Source organism: Amblyomma maculatum, chromosome 1, assembly GCF_055883805.1.
Source record: "Amblyomma maculatum isolate TAMU_Amacu chromosome 1, ASM5588380v1, whole genome shotgun sequence".
NCBI lineage: Eukaryota > Metazoa > Arthropoda > Arachnida > Ixodida > Ixodidae > Amblyomma > Amblyomma maculatum.
This window is the reverse complement of record NC_139344.1, coordinates 206,191,084-206,203,243: the sequence shown is the minus strand read 5'-3', so window position 1 is coordinate 206,203,243 and position 12,160 is coordinate 206,191,084. Positions and strand designations below refer to the sequence as shown.

The 12,160-nt window shown below is 44.7% G+C and overlaps 1 protein-coding gene across 2 annotated transcripts in view; it reads right to left on the bottom strand.

The window, feature by feature from the left end:
* Positions 1-9,344: 9,344 nt before the first annotated feature.
* The window catches only part of LOC146205423 (pseudouridylate synthase RPUSD2-like), a 57,280-nt gene continuing 54,464 nt past the window's right edge, over positions 9,345-12,160 (bottom strand). For both annotated transcript variants that reach the window (XM_084590088.1, XM_084590089.1), the window contains exon 13: positions 9,345-9,499. In XM_084590088.1, the coding sequence (XP_084446214.1) occupies positions 9,434-9,499 (66 nt within the window). In that variant the 3' untranslated portion in view covers positions 9,345-9,433. The remainder of the gene's footprint in view (positions 9,500-12,160) is intronic.

Genomic DNA, 12,160 nt, shown 5'->3' with positions numbered 1-12,160 from the left:
CATCCCCCTCCCTTATCTCCACTCAATAGTTTTTCCCTCACTCGCTGAGGGTGTTCGCATCGCCGGTCTCGGCGCTCACCGCGTGGGCGATTGGCGCGCGGTTGCAAAATTCAAATACTGGCGCCCTGCTACCTTGCTCCAACCACGGCCGGTCTTGGGGGAGAGCGCGCGCAGAGAAGAGAAGCGCTCTCTCCCTCGAGACCGGCCGTGCTCCAACATACGTTCATAGGCGGGCGTGCATCGAGATGCGAAAAACGAGTTCCGTGGCTCGCTGGCCGCTCCTTTATGCGGACCTATGTTCACGAAGCGTTGAGATGCCGCGCTCTGCAGTGGCGAGATCTTGCTTTTCAGTCCGCTTCTCTTCTGCAGTTCTGGCGAAACTCAGTATGACCTTTCTAGAAAAGATTGCTCTCCTCATTGCAAACTCTTCGAAAGAAGAAATACCCAGTTTAATGGGAACAAGTGCTCTACCATTAGTATACTTGCACTCGGCAAATCGGAGATCTTAAACATTACTGTGATTTATCTCAGTGTGAATAAATTTGAACATTATGCTACATTTAATGATATATCACTGGATAGCTTACATCAAATATGATTGCACTGTACTAACTGTTGGTATTAATGAGTTGTCTCTAATTTGTAAATTGCGAATAAATATTTTGCTACACCTCGTCATAAATTGTTGGATAGTAATTGTGCTGGACTAGCTAACAGTACTTTTCAAATAATTATCGCCCTCTTTTTAATTGTAACTAAATATGCAATATGCATGGTTGGAAAACTTGTATAAGGTATTATATCAGGTAAATAATGGGAAGCGTTATCATTAATTTGTTAATTGCGAATATATATATATATATATATATATATATATATATATATATATATATATATATATATATATATATATATATATATATATATCACACTACAACCTCAAGTTACATATCATTGGATAGCTTATGTCGAGTATTACTGCACAGAACTAATAATATTGTTTAATTTATCGCTAATTTGTTATCGCCATAGATACAGTTCGCCACAATACACCAGATATTTAGCCTTATTCAGAGCAAGATACTGTAATCCTTACTTATCTTTCTTTATAGTGGGGTACAATTATGCACAACATAAGCTATTCAAAGATATATAACTTGAACATTTAGCATGGCACTCAATGTTTATTTGCAATTAACAATTTAGCGATAATTAAGTAACACCCATTATCAGTTCTGTGCAATAATACTCGGCATAAGCTGTCCAAAGATATATTAATTCAGGTTGTAGCGTAACATATATATTTAATCGCAATTAACAAATAAGCAGTAATTAACAACTACTAGTCGATCTCTGCAATGATACTCAATATATGCTATCAAGTGATATATAAGCTGAGGTTGTAGTGTATTATATATATTTAATCGCAATTAACTAGTGATAAATAATTAACCCATATTATTAGTTTTGTGCAATAATACTCGACATAAGCTACCCAATGATACGTATTTGGAGGTTTTAGTGTAACGTATATTTATTTGCAATTACCAAATTAGCACTAAATAATTAACGCCTATAATTAGTTCTGTGCATTAATACTCGATATAAGCTATTTAATAATACGTAACTTGAAGTAGTACTGCAACATATATTTAATCGCAATTAACAAATTAGCAATAATAGTTTAGCGCCTACCAATCATTATTTGCTATAATACTTCATACACGTTTTCCAACCATGCATGACTTAATGGTGTAGCATATTTCATATTTAATTGCAGTTAACAAAAGAGCGATGATTAACTGAAAAATACAATTAGCTAGTCCAGCGCAATTATACTCTGCATAGCTATCCAACAATTTGACTTAAAGGTATAGCGAAATATTTATTTGCAAATTACAAATTAGTGACAACTCATTATTACCCACAATTAGTACAGTGATATCATACTTGACAAGCTATCCAGGGATGTATCATTAAATGCAGCATAATGTTCAAATTTATTTTCACTGACATAATTCACAGTAGACGTTTAAGGTCTCTGATTTGTAAAGTGCAACTGTACTAGACGAAATGGCCAATCGTAGAACATTTGTTCCCATTAAACTTCGTATTTCTTCTTTCGAAGAGTTTGCATTGAGGAGAGCAGACTTCTAAAAAGGTCATACCGAGTTTCACCACAACTGCACAAGAGAAGCGGACTGAGTAGCAAGGTCTCGCCACTGCAAAGCGCGGCATTTGAACGCTCCGTGGACATAGGCCCGATAACAGCGCGGCGAGAGAGAGGCACGACACTCGTTTTTTGCGTCTCGATGCACGTACGGCGATGAACGTATGTTGGCCGCCAGTATTTGCAAACCCGCGCCGAGACCGGTGATGTAAATATCCAGAGTCCAGATGCCCTCTTTTGAAGCGTGCGGCAGCGGCAGAACCATACAGGAAGAAAGGCGAAACGGACGAATGCCGCACATAGAATTCCGAAGGCGTGTTACTTTACAGCGCGAGAGGGAGGGAGAAAGCTGTCGTCACATAGGGCACCCTCGTTATACCTCCGTCGTCGCAAAAGCGGCCCCCCGCTCCCATGCATTTCGCGGCGCGGTCGACACACTGCCCAATCTTTTAAAGGGCCACTGTCCACCCTCCGGTCGAAAATATTTTCTTCCCCGGTGACTGTGAGACTTCGCCCCTGGAACGCAAGGCCGCAAAATGTTTTTGAAAAGAGTAACTAATAACGCAGTTACAGCCACCGCAATCACCCGATTCTATCCTGCCTCTCTCCTTCCGTTCCCTCGCAAAGGTTTTTCACTCTCCTGCCCGAGGTCGTCTAGCCTCCGCAATACAAATTCCCCTTCCTCCTTCGCGTTTGGCGGGAGGTGGGGCGTGGCTCTCCGCGAGCGTGAAAAAAAAAAAAACGGTCGAGGGAGCGCGCGCCGCTGGATTCAGTCTGGCCGTGGCGAGGGAAAAGCGCGCTGCGAGCGGTAGACACCCATCCTTCTCCCGTCAGTCAGCGAGACGGACCAATGGACGTCGTTCCCGATACGTACGTCGTTATCGGGGCCCGTCGGGCCAGCGCAGGGAGCGGTGAAGCTGGCTTCTCAAAGGAGAGCATGAGGGAGCTTTGAATTGTATTTTCGATGCTTTGCGGCGCGCGTGTCGCTGTAGAATTTTGCACAGACTATCTCCGGTACCTGATCGAAACACTGGGCTCTTTTTCTTAAAAGGGCCTTCCCTGGACAGTGGCCCTTTAAAGCACTATACCCTCGTACCGAGCGCCGGGCAGAGACAGCAGCACCGCGGTGCGGCCCGCCAGTCGCTCCGCGGACTGAAGCCGTGGCCCGTGTATTTTTGAAAACCACTGTACATGATGTATGAGTTGGTACGCTTCAGCTGCATTGCATGAGCACACCTGGGTTGTCTCTCCTCAATAATGAGGAATTTACTCCAGAGACCTGAAAAAGTTCTCCTTAGTAACTGAGTGTCTCTTGTAACTATGTCTCTTGTATGCAATGTTAACACAGAAAAACCAACCAAACCATTTTCAAATGTCTCTCATAACTGAGTGCCTCTTGTAACGGGATTTAACTGTATCTGGAGTGAGAAGATGGCAAGTAAAGCTTGCATAACTTTCGTTGCGTGTAATGTTAAAATACAAATGATTTCATGGTGTCAGCTTCATAGGCCCTGTTTTTGCCTCAGTTTTACCTCAATTTGTCTTGCCATACATGTGCATCAGATGCACGTCCAGGTGAGCATGGAGTTTAATGGAAGGTGCTTGCATAAGTAGCATAAAGCCACAGTATTCAGAAGGTGGTAAGGTTGCATATCAAGCGTCACCATATAGTTTTTGTTCACGTTGTTATAGGTTTTGTTCAGTGCTCACGTTGTCGACTCTTGCATGACTGCCTTCCTACACTGTGGTATATATGTATGCCTGCATTCCAACAATTAAAGGTTTTCCAGTGTTTTTGTTCATGCACTATATCTGTGCTTTACTTCCACAGCTTGCAAACACTTTAGTGCTTCTGAAGGGCTGCTGGCTTTTCTACTGCATATTTGAAATAACATTTCTCGGTCTGTTTTCCAGTCTGCTGCTGTGTGGGCTTCCAGTGTCTGATGGCCTAGTAGAGTGAAAGTGAGCTGGTAGGTGGCACTCCCGAGTTTTGAATTGAGCAGGTGGAAGGCAAGGTTGGGGAGGTACCAGTCGATGGGCAACTGGCTAGGAGGGTGCAGTGGAGAGGTTGGTGCTTCTCAAGAATGATGGCTTCACACTCCGGCGTTGCAGGTTCATGGGAACAAGTTAGTGCAAAACAGACAAAACACTGGCAGAAATGACACGCTTCCCGTCTGCCACTCCTGTATTTTATCTGTTTTGCACTAACTTGTTCCCATGAGTCTACAGCTGAACGCCATTAGAAGAAGACAAATGGCTATAAAGGACAAATTAGCCTTAAAGTTCAGTACTCAGTCTTGCTTGTAACAGACATTTTAACATTAGATGCGGCACCATCCATCGCTAGGTTCGGTTGCAGCAAACAAAAAGCAGGTCAATCAGTTATAAAATGACTAAAAGAAGCCTCCGCAGTGAGAATGCAACATAGAGACTTCAGGCTTGCCACAAAGAGCAAAAGTGCGACTGCATATGCGAGCATATTGGGAGCGTGCGTTGGGTTCTCTAATTAGTGAAGCTTCCTATTACGAATTACTGTAGATGCTGTGTCCACTAGTCCGAAGAATGTAGCGAAAATTTTCTATTGCATTGCATTTCAGTATGAGCGACACATCTAGTAGCGAGTAAATGCAAAGAAAGTGCTCAGCTGGTGCCACTGATATAAACAAGTCATTGTGCCTAGAAAGAGAGACATAGCCAAGCCAAGACCAAAACAAATGACATAAAAACAGAAGTGGTTCTGCTCTGGCGAGGACAAATTGCTTGTTTGCTATTCAAACAGTTTGAACTCCACTCGGAAACACCTCGTTTGCTTTTTATTTATTTTTTGTCTGAGTAGCAACATTCATAGACTTGTTACTCATAGCCTCTGTTACCCTTTGTCAACCTGCCCCTGCCCGGTCTACTCAAGCAAATCGAAGGCGTGGACCAAGCTTTCTATGCTGACAATATTACCGTGTGGACGGCTCGAGCCAGGTGTGATGCCTGGATGGAGGAAGCCTTACAATCCGCCGCGCTATAATAGCTTTCGCCTCATTGCAGTTTAGTGGTCCAAAGTGCCCTATAGAATTTTAATTTGCTTGTTATTTCCCTTTCATGATTAGAGTCTGCGGTTACTATCTGTCCCAAGTAATCAAAACAAATGTAAGTGCCAAAGTTTCCTTCAGCCTTGGTATTCAACTTTAGATGCTGTGAGTGAGAAAAAGAGAAGGTGCACACTCTTAATGAGGCCGCCCTAATTAATGAGCAAATGCATTAGTTGAACTCATCTCGACTGTCATCTTTTCAGGTTGGATGTGCTGAATATTCTACCGCTTTCACTTCCAGTCATTGCCGAGAAAACATTGGGGCGTTGGTGATGGAAGAGAGCGTTTCACTTCATTATGGGCGATTCCTGAGTGATATTTCTGCTGGTCATGTTTTATAGTTTTGGCTGCTCCTAGCGCCTTGCTGGATAGCTGGCTACTTTATGATTTCATGGCACTTTTTAAACTTGGGTTCTTGTTGTGTTACCAAACATACTTTTTTCAGAGTTGCGGATCGCTAGTTGCGGCACCACATCAAATCGCGATGGCACTATGCAATCGCTGGAAATGCAGTTCGCCAACATATACAGCTTTGGCTTAGCAGCCATGAGGCTCTTGGCCCGGTTTTCAAGCCGGAAGAAGCTGTTTCGAAGAACATCAATGCAGCCATGAATCAGACAAATATTTACAACTATTTCAACAGCAGGTAAATGTAATAAAGTTGCGAGGTGTGTTCAGTGCATGGTGTTCCACCAAGCAAATGCAATATGTAAACGAAAGTTATGAGAACGCTTTTGCTATAGAATATACCCTTCTTTTATGCTTATTTTAGCTGTAGGGCACCTACATCGAAATAAGGTCTGGTTAGAAATTGGGAATGTGGTAACCTGCTTATAAAGGACCTCTCAGAGACAAAAACTGCTCCCCAGTGCATGTCACTTATAAAGGGGTTCAGCTGTATATGCACCAACTAGCCCAGCAACAAGTTTTACTTCAGACATTGCAAATATATATACATATGCCACTTTTTTCACATTGCAAAACTGAATTCTGATCACACACTTAAAAAAAAAAAAAAGGTAAGAAATTGGGTCAGGATTACTTCAATGTGCACATTTGTCTCCAATGCCCCATTTTACCACCTTCTCTGCAGCTGTCTTGTCAGTGGACAGAGAGAACATTTAATGGTCTCCTTTGCAGCCCATCTTAATGGCAGGAGCAGAAAAAAAATTGCCACCCAAAAATATTGCCTGCTAAGGAGCAAATGGCAAACATCAGTTTTAGTGATGCTACCTGCTTAGACTCCATCAAGTCTACATTGCATTGATGCACTGATGGAGGATGCACTACCTTGCAGTGCTACCTATTCTGCAATAACAGTGGATGTACTAAGAAAGCCACTGGTAGGAGGCATTCCAGAACAATCAGTAGTACATTTTAAAGTATAATTTACAAATTTTTGAAAAGTGCTCCTGGTGACCGCTCGATCGCAATCGATTAGGGCGACACATCCCCACATGCAAGCCTCCCCAATGATGTGATCAGGGCTTGCTGGGTACACCCATTCATTGAACAATCCCAAGTGATGTGGGTGGGATGGGGTGTAGTAAGACGCCAGCAAGACTTCATTTTTTCTTGCTTGCCGGTGTGCACCGAGTTGAGGGGGTTAGGAGTAGCAGTTTTCGATCGCCAATATATTCGGTGTTAACCCTTTAGTGCTGGTGGGTTCCCATAGGCACCACAGATTGTATCTGGCACCTCCCGAATGCAAGGCCAGTGCTCTACCACTGCTGACTAAAATTCATAGGCATCATCCAAAATGCGATGTATAGAGCCAAACACATCCTCACAAGTTGCTGTTTACTACTGAAAGGCTAAGAAGTCATGATTTAGGCCATGTGGACTTGACCGAATCATTTTAAAGCAAAATAAGTCATCTTATTGAACGGAAAATGCGAGGAGAAAGGAAAGGTGGAGAGGTCGGCCAGCAGTAAAAAGACCCTGGCCTGCTACTCCACACTGGGAGAGAGGAAAGTAAAGGAGAGCTAGAGTGTAAATGGAGGGTGATAATGCCATAGTACTGTGAAATTCTATGGTCTGAGCTACTGAGGAGACCTCCCACACACGTGACACTAGTCTTGCGCAACATGCAGCACATCTTCCATACTCGCGAGTTGTTGCTGTATATGCACTGGCACAGTTGCAGAGAAGAGCTCTGCACTAGCATATGCAAGCACAAATTCCACTACAGTCCTTTTCTACAAACTAAGAAGGCTATTCACTTAACCACAGCTGCCATTCAGTCTCCAGTGAGGCCAGTAGCTTGCACTATGTATCTGTGAGCGAGCTTCATAGAAATGAAGCAAACTAAACTGAAGACAAAGTAAGCACCACTAAGCCAAGGTAAGAGGGCCATAATATGAATGCACATTGTAATTGTCAATGTTTAAATATCAGGCACCAGATTGGTATGGGAATAAAGATCACAATGATAAATTTGATGACTCAAGCCAGGATCCAGAGTCAACAGCAGGAGCCGAGCCAGCAAAGCACTAATTACTGCTAATACATGCCTAACTTCACTCACACAGGGATAGATTACATTCTGCTATATTAATATATCTGAACTTTTCTACGTTAGATACCCACCTAGTGACTGGCTGGACTCAACTATATGTGCACACATTCAAGCTTGATGGACTTCATAACAAAATGCAATATGTTCAGAAGTGCCATGCAATCTGCTTCAGTCCGAGGATCTATGCCAATGCAGCAATAAGAAAGCAGTGAACAGATGAATATGTCACTGCACTACTAGGCGAAACCCGAGTTGCCCGTCACTGACATCAGAACTTTTATAAACGGCAGCAAACATTTATGGCACACAAGGGCGGAGAAAATTTATTCTGGCAGTCGTGGCTCTATCACCTGAGTATGAGGGGTGTTTATCTTCCATCCGCCAGTAAGAAACAATGCCAGACGACTGGGTCGTGAGCCCGTGCTTTAGTAAACTTTTCAAAGCATATGCATCCTGTAAACGTTTGCTGCTGATATTCCTATGCAAAAGCGTTTTCCGTTCGGCATGTGCCCTACACAATTCAACGTTACCAACCACAAGTTCCAATGCACTACTGCAAAGTAAAATTCAATGCCCAGTTCAAGTGATATTAGCCTAAAGTGTTTGCCAGAAATAAGAAGCTAGCTAAAGAACTTGAAAGGCTGCAAGGTATTGATATTAAAATGGAAAGGTAAATACAGGAACGAATGTATGCGGAGGAACTGATTTGACAAATTCGTGGCATAACCAACAGCATGGAGCGGTAATGTAGCGCAAAAAGAATGGAGCCTTGTCTTGGATGTGAGTAGCTGGTAAGGAAAGATTACAAAGTGGGGGGAGGGGGGAATACCAAATTGAGACAAAACTGATACAGCACGCCCATAGGATGTAGTAAGGTTATGAAAATGTAACTCTTGGTGTGCTCAAAAGTACAGAAAGCTACCATCTGCCTCTACCATTCAATTCCTTTTACCTAAAAACTTTAAATGAATGTCAGTAACAATTGTAAAAAAAAAAGAAAAAAAAAATAACAGAAGACTCTGCTGTCATCCTTTTCAGTCAATCCTGCACCTAAACTGCAGATGTTTGTCACAGCAATCCCAGAGTAATAGCATACGCAATCTACTAACGAAGTTTGCAAACATTTTTGAAACGAGAACATTTTTGAAGGGCGTCCCAGACTTAACACTGCACAAAGACATGAAATGCATAAAAGCAGTGGTGATATAAAACAAGCTGTCTCTCAAACAAGGTCAGCTGCTTTTTTAATTCAAGCTTCACGAGTTGACTATGACTTAACACCAAAATCTGTACCCAAAGTTTTACCTCTATGCAGGCTTTGCCCTTAGGTTCTTAGCCAGTTTTCTTCATAGCACACTAATGAAAACACAATTCGAATTCATGTTCAATACAGTACTACTTACTACATGGAACCAGTGTTGAGTAAAGAAACAGAGCCAGTGTCACCAAATTGGACTTCTCTAATAATCTCTTCATAACTTATTTGGTTTCATCGGTGTAAAGGTCCCTAAAGTTGATGGCAGTCTGCAGTTGCAAAACTGCTGACTTTCTGCAATACTGCAAAAGCCCAACGGTACATATAGCAGATTTATTTCCACAATAAGGCAACGCTCATGAAGAGTAAAAAGAGGGATTTACAGTGGAAACTAGCGGCTCTGTCCATTAGTCATCAATCCAATTCTCTCTTGCCCACGATGGCCATGGAGCTTCATACATCCAGTTAGGTCCCTGTAAGGATAAAGAAAAATAAAACAAGCTTTCACCAGAGCAACGTAAGAATGAAGATAAAGGCAATATGCAATGGGTAATGTCATCACTGTAAAAGTGAAGTATACATATTGCCGCATAGGAGACGACGCAAAAGATGATGACTGGGACGACAAGCGCGAGCCTAGAGAAGGAAGCTTGAGCGCGAGACTCGTTCTAGTCGACTATTAAAACAGTCTTTCGGCCCTCCTTGGCATTCTATCGAGACATGACACTGGTGGGGCGCGCTGGGGTATGCATAAGACTCCTTCCGGCAGTCCACAGCGGATCCCAGACATCAACACGCCTGTCCATCGTGCTAGCCGCCACCTTCTAGGCCTAGCCCCGGAGTACAGCCATCTGCAGAACGACTCTTCAAACGCCCAAGTTCATCAGGTCTCTCGAGCCATGGCACATCCCAACCCTACGCCGGTGACTCTTCAGAACACCAAGGTGCCAGAGTACTTTTGCGGGGAAGCGTTTGAAGATGTGGAGGACTGGCTTGGCCAGTTTGAGCGAATGGCCAAGATCAATCAATGGAGCGCAGACCAGAAGCTTTCCAATGTTTATTTTGTCCATCAGGATAATGCTAGAATCTGGTTTCACTGTTCGAACAGCGTGTTGATGTGTGAGTCTTTTAACCCATTTTTTGGTGGCAGGTCGATGATTTTTTATTTCTTAGGTTTTCCTCTTTTTCTTTTCTGCTGTATGTTTTATTCTTTAACAATGCATGTAATCCCACTCCTGCCTAAGGCCTTCTGTGAAGGCTGGCAGTATTTCTGAAATAAATAAATAATAAATAAATACAAGGCCAGCTTATCCACATGGAATGACTTCCGGCGTCAGCTGGTAGACACCTTTGCGAGAAGTGATCGACGAGACAATGCACTACACCTGCTTAAAGTGCGCGTTCAGAAGCCGAATGAGAGCGTGGCTATGTTTGCAGAAGACATGGCTCGCCTTTTTCGCCGTGCCGACCCTGATATAAGTGAGCCAAGAAGGCTATGGCAGCTCATGCACGGTGTCAAAGAACTGGTGTTTGCCGGCTTGGTACGCAACCCACCCAAAACCGTGAGTTCATTAAGGACGCTACGGCTATAGAGTGAGCCCTCCAAGACCGATGGCGCCAGTACAACCGACCTGTCAACTGTGCCGCGACAACTACGGCGGCGCTGCCTGCAACAGATAAGACCACTCTTCGAGACATCATTAGAGAAACTGTCCTTGAGGAGTTGCAGCGAATTTAGGCTAAGAAGGCTCAGTCGTCAGAAGTCCTCATAGAAGCTGTGAGGAATGAAATTCGGTATGCCCTAACACCGTCTGCACCATGCAATGAGTCTAATCCAGTCGACAACGCGGCAGCCCTTTCCGAACCATACCACGCTCCACAACCGGTCAGCTACCACGGCCGACATTCCTGCATTTTACCACAAGCCGCAGCTCGAGAGCTATGCCGCGGTCCCTAATCGCCCGCCTCCAGACCACGCCCCACCGAGCTCACCGAGCCGTCAGGAGACCCGGTTCTTCCAGGGGCCTCAGTGGGCGCCTTCCAGGCGCTCTCAACTGCGCCGGACTGATAGGTGGCGCAGTTATGACAGCTGACCACTCTGTTTCTACCGCTGCTACCGAGAAGAAGGGCAGGCCTTTCCGCCTGCTTCTGCTCACCGCCGCTTTGACGCTGACTCTGTCCAAATCGAGGACGACGCTCCAGTCAGCAGGGAAACCGAATCCCTGGGCTTCCGCCGCCGCTCCTCCCCATCGCCACAGCATTATTCTTCACCGATGCGCCGCAGCACTACTGACGTTAGCGGATGGCAATCCCCTAGCCCTCGTCGGGAAAACTAACAGCCGCAACCCTCGCGAGGAAAAGTTGCAACCAGTCGAAAAGTGTCAAAACCCTCACCACAGCCGCAATTGCCGACAACCCGTGCTTCTAACGTCGCCGTTAACATTGACATTGCCGCACTGCCGCCGAAAATTCCGTACCAGATGATTAGCCATGACGACGAAGCTGACAGCGCCGACCTTGCCGCACTTCCGCCGCAAATGCCGAAAGAGACAAGCAACCCAGATAACGCTGTTAGCGTTGACCTCACCATTTCCACTGATGGGCTGGAGGTACATGCTCTGGTAGATTTCAATTATTAGCCAGAAACTGCCCGACACGCTGCGCAAAGTAAAAACCAAATGGACTGGGCCAGTAATAAGAAGTGCTGGGGGTCAGCTACTGGCACCAACAGGGAAGTGCACTGCCCGGATAGGAATAGGAAACGCGGTGTTTGTTGGCAGCTTCGCCATTCTCCCTGACTGCTGCAATGACCTCATCTTAGGCATGGACTTTCTGCGTCTTCATGGGGCTGTAATCAGCATTCGTGACAGCGTCGTTGCTTTCACCAATAACCATGAAGCCCCTGATAATGCGGAAGTGCCACTGATGCCCTTACGCATCGCCAATGAGACGGTGACATTACCTCCGCGATCATGCTCTCTTGTTGAAGTGAAATGCAAAGTGGCACGTACAGGCAATGGTGTCGCCGAACAGGCAGTTACCCTGGTACTCAGCCAAGGTGTTTCTATAGCTCGAGGGCTGGTCTACTTGACCAATGGGCATACCGAAGTGCTGCTGACAAACTTCAGCGACGA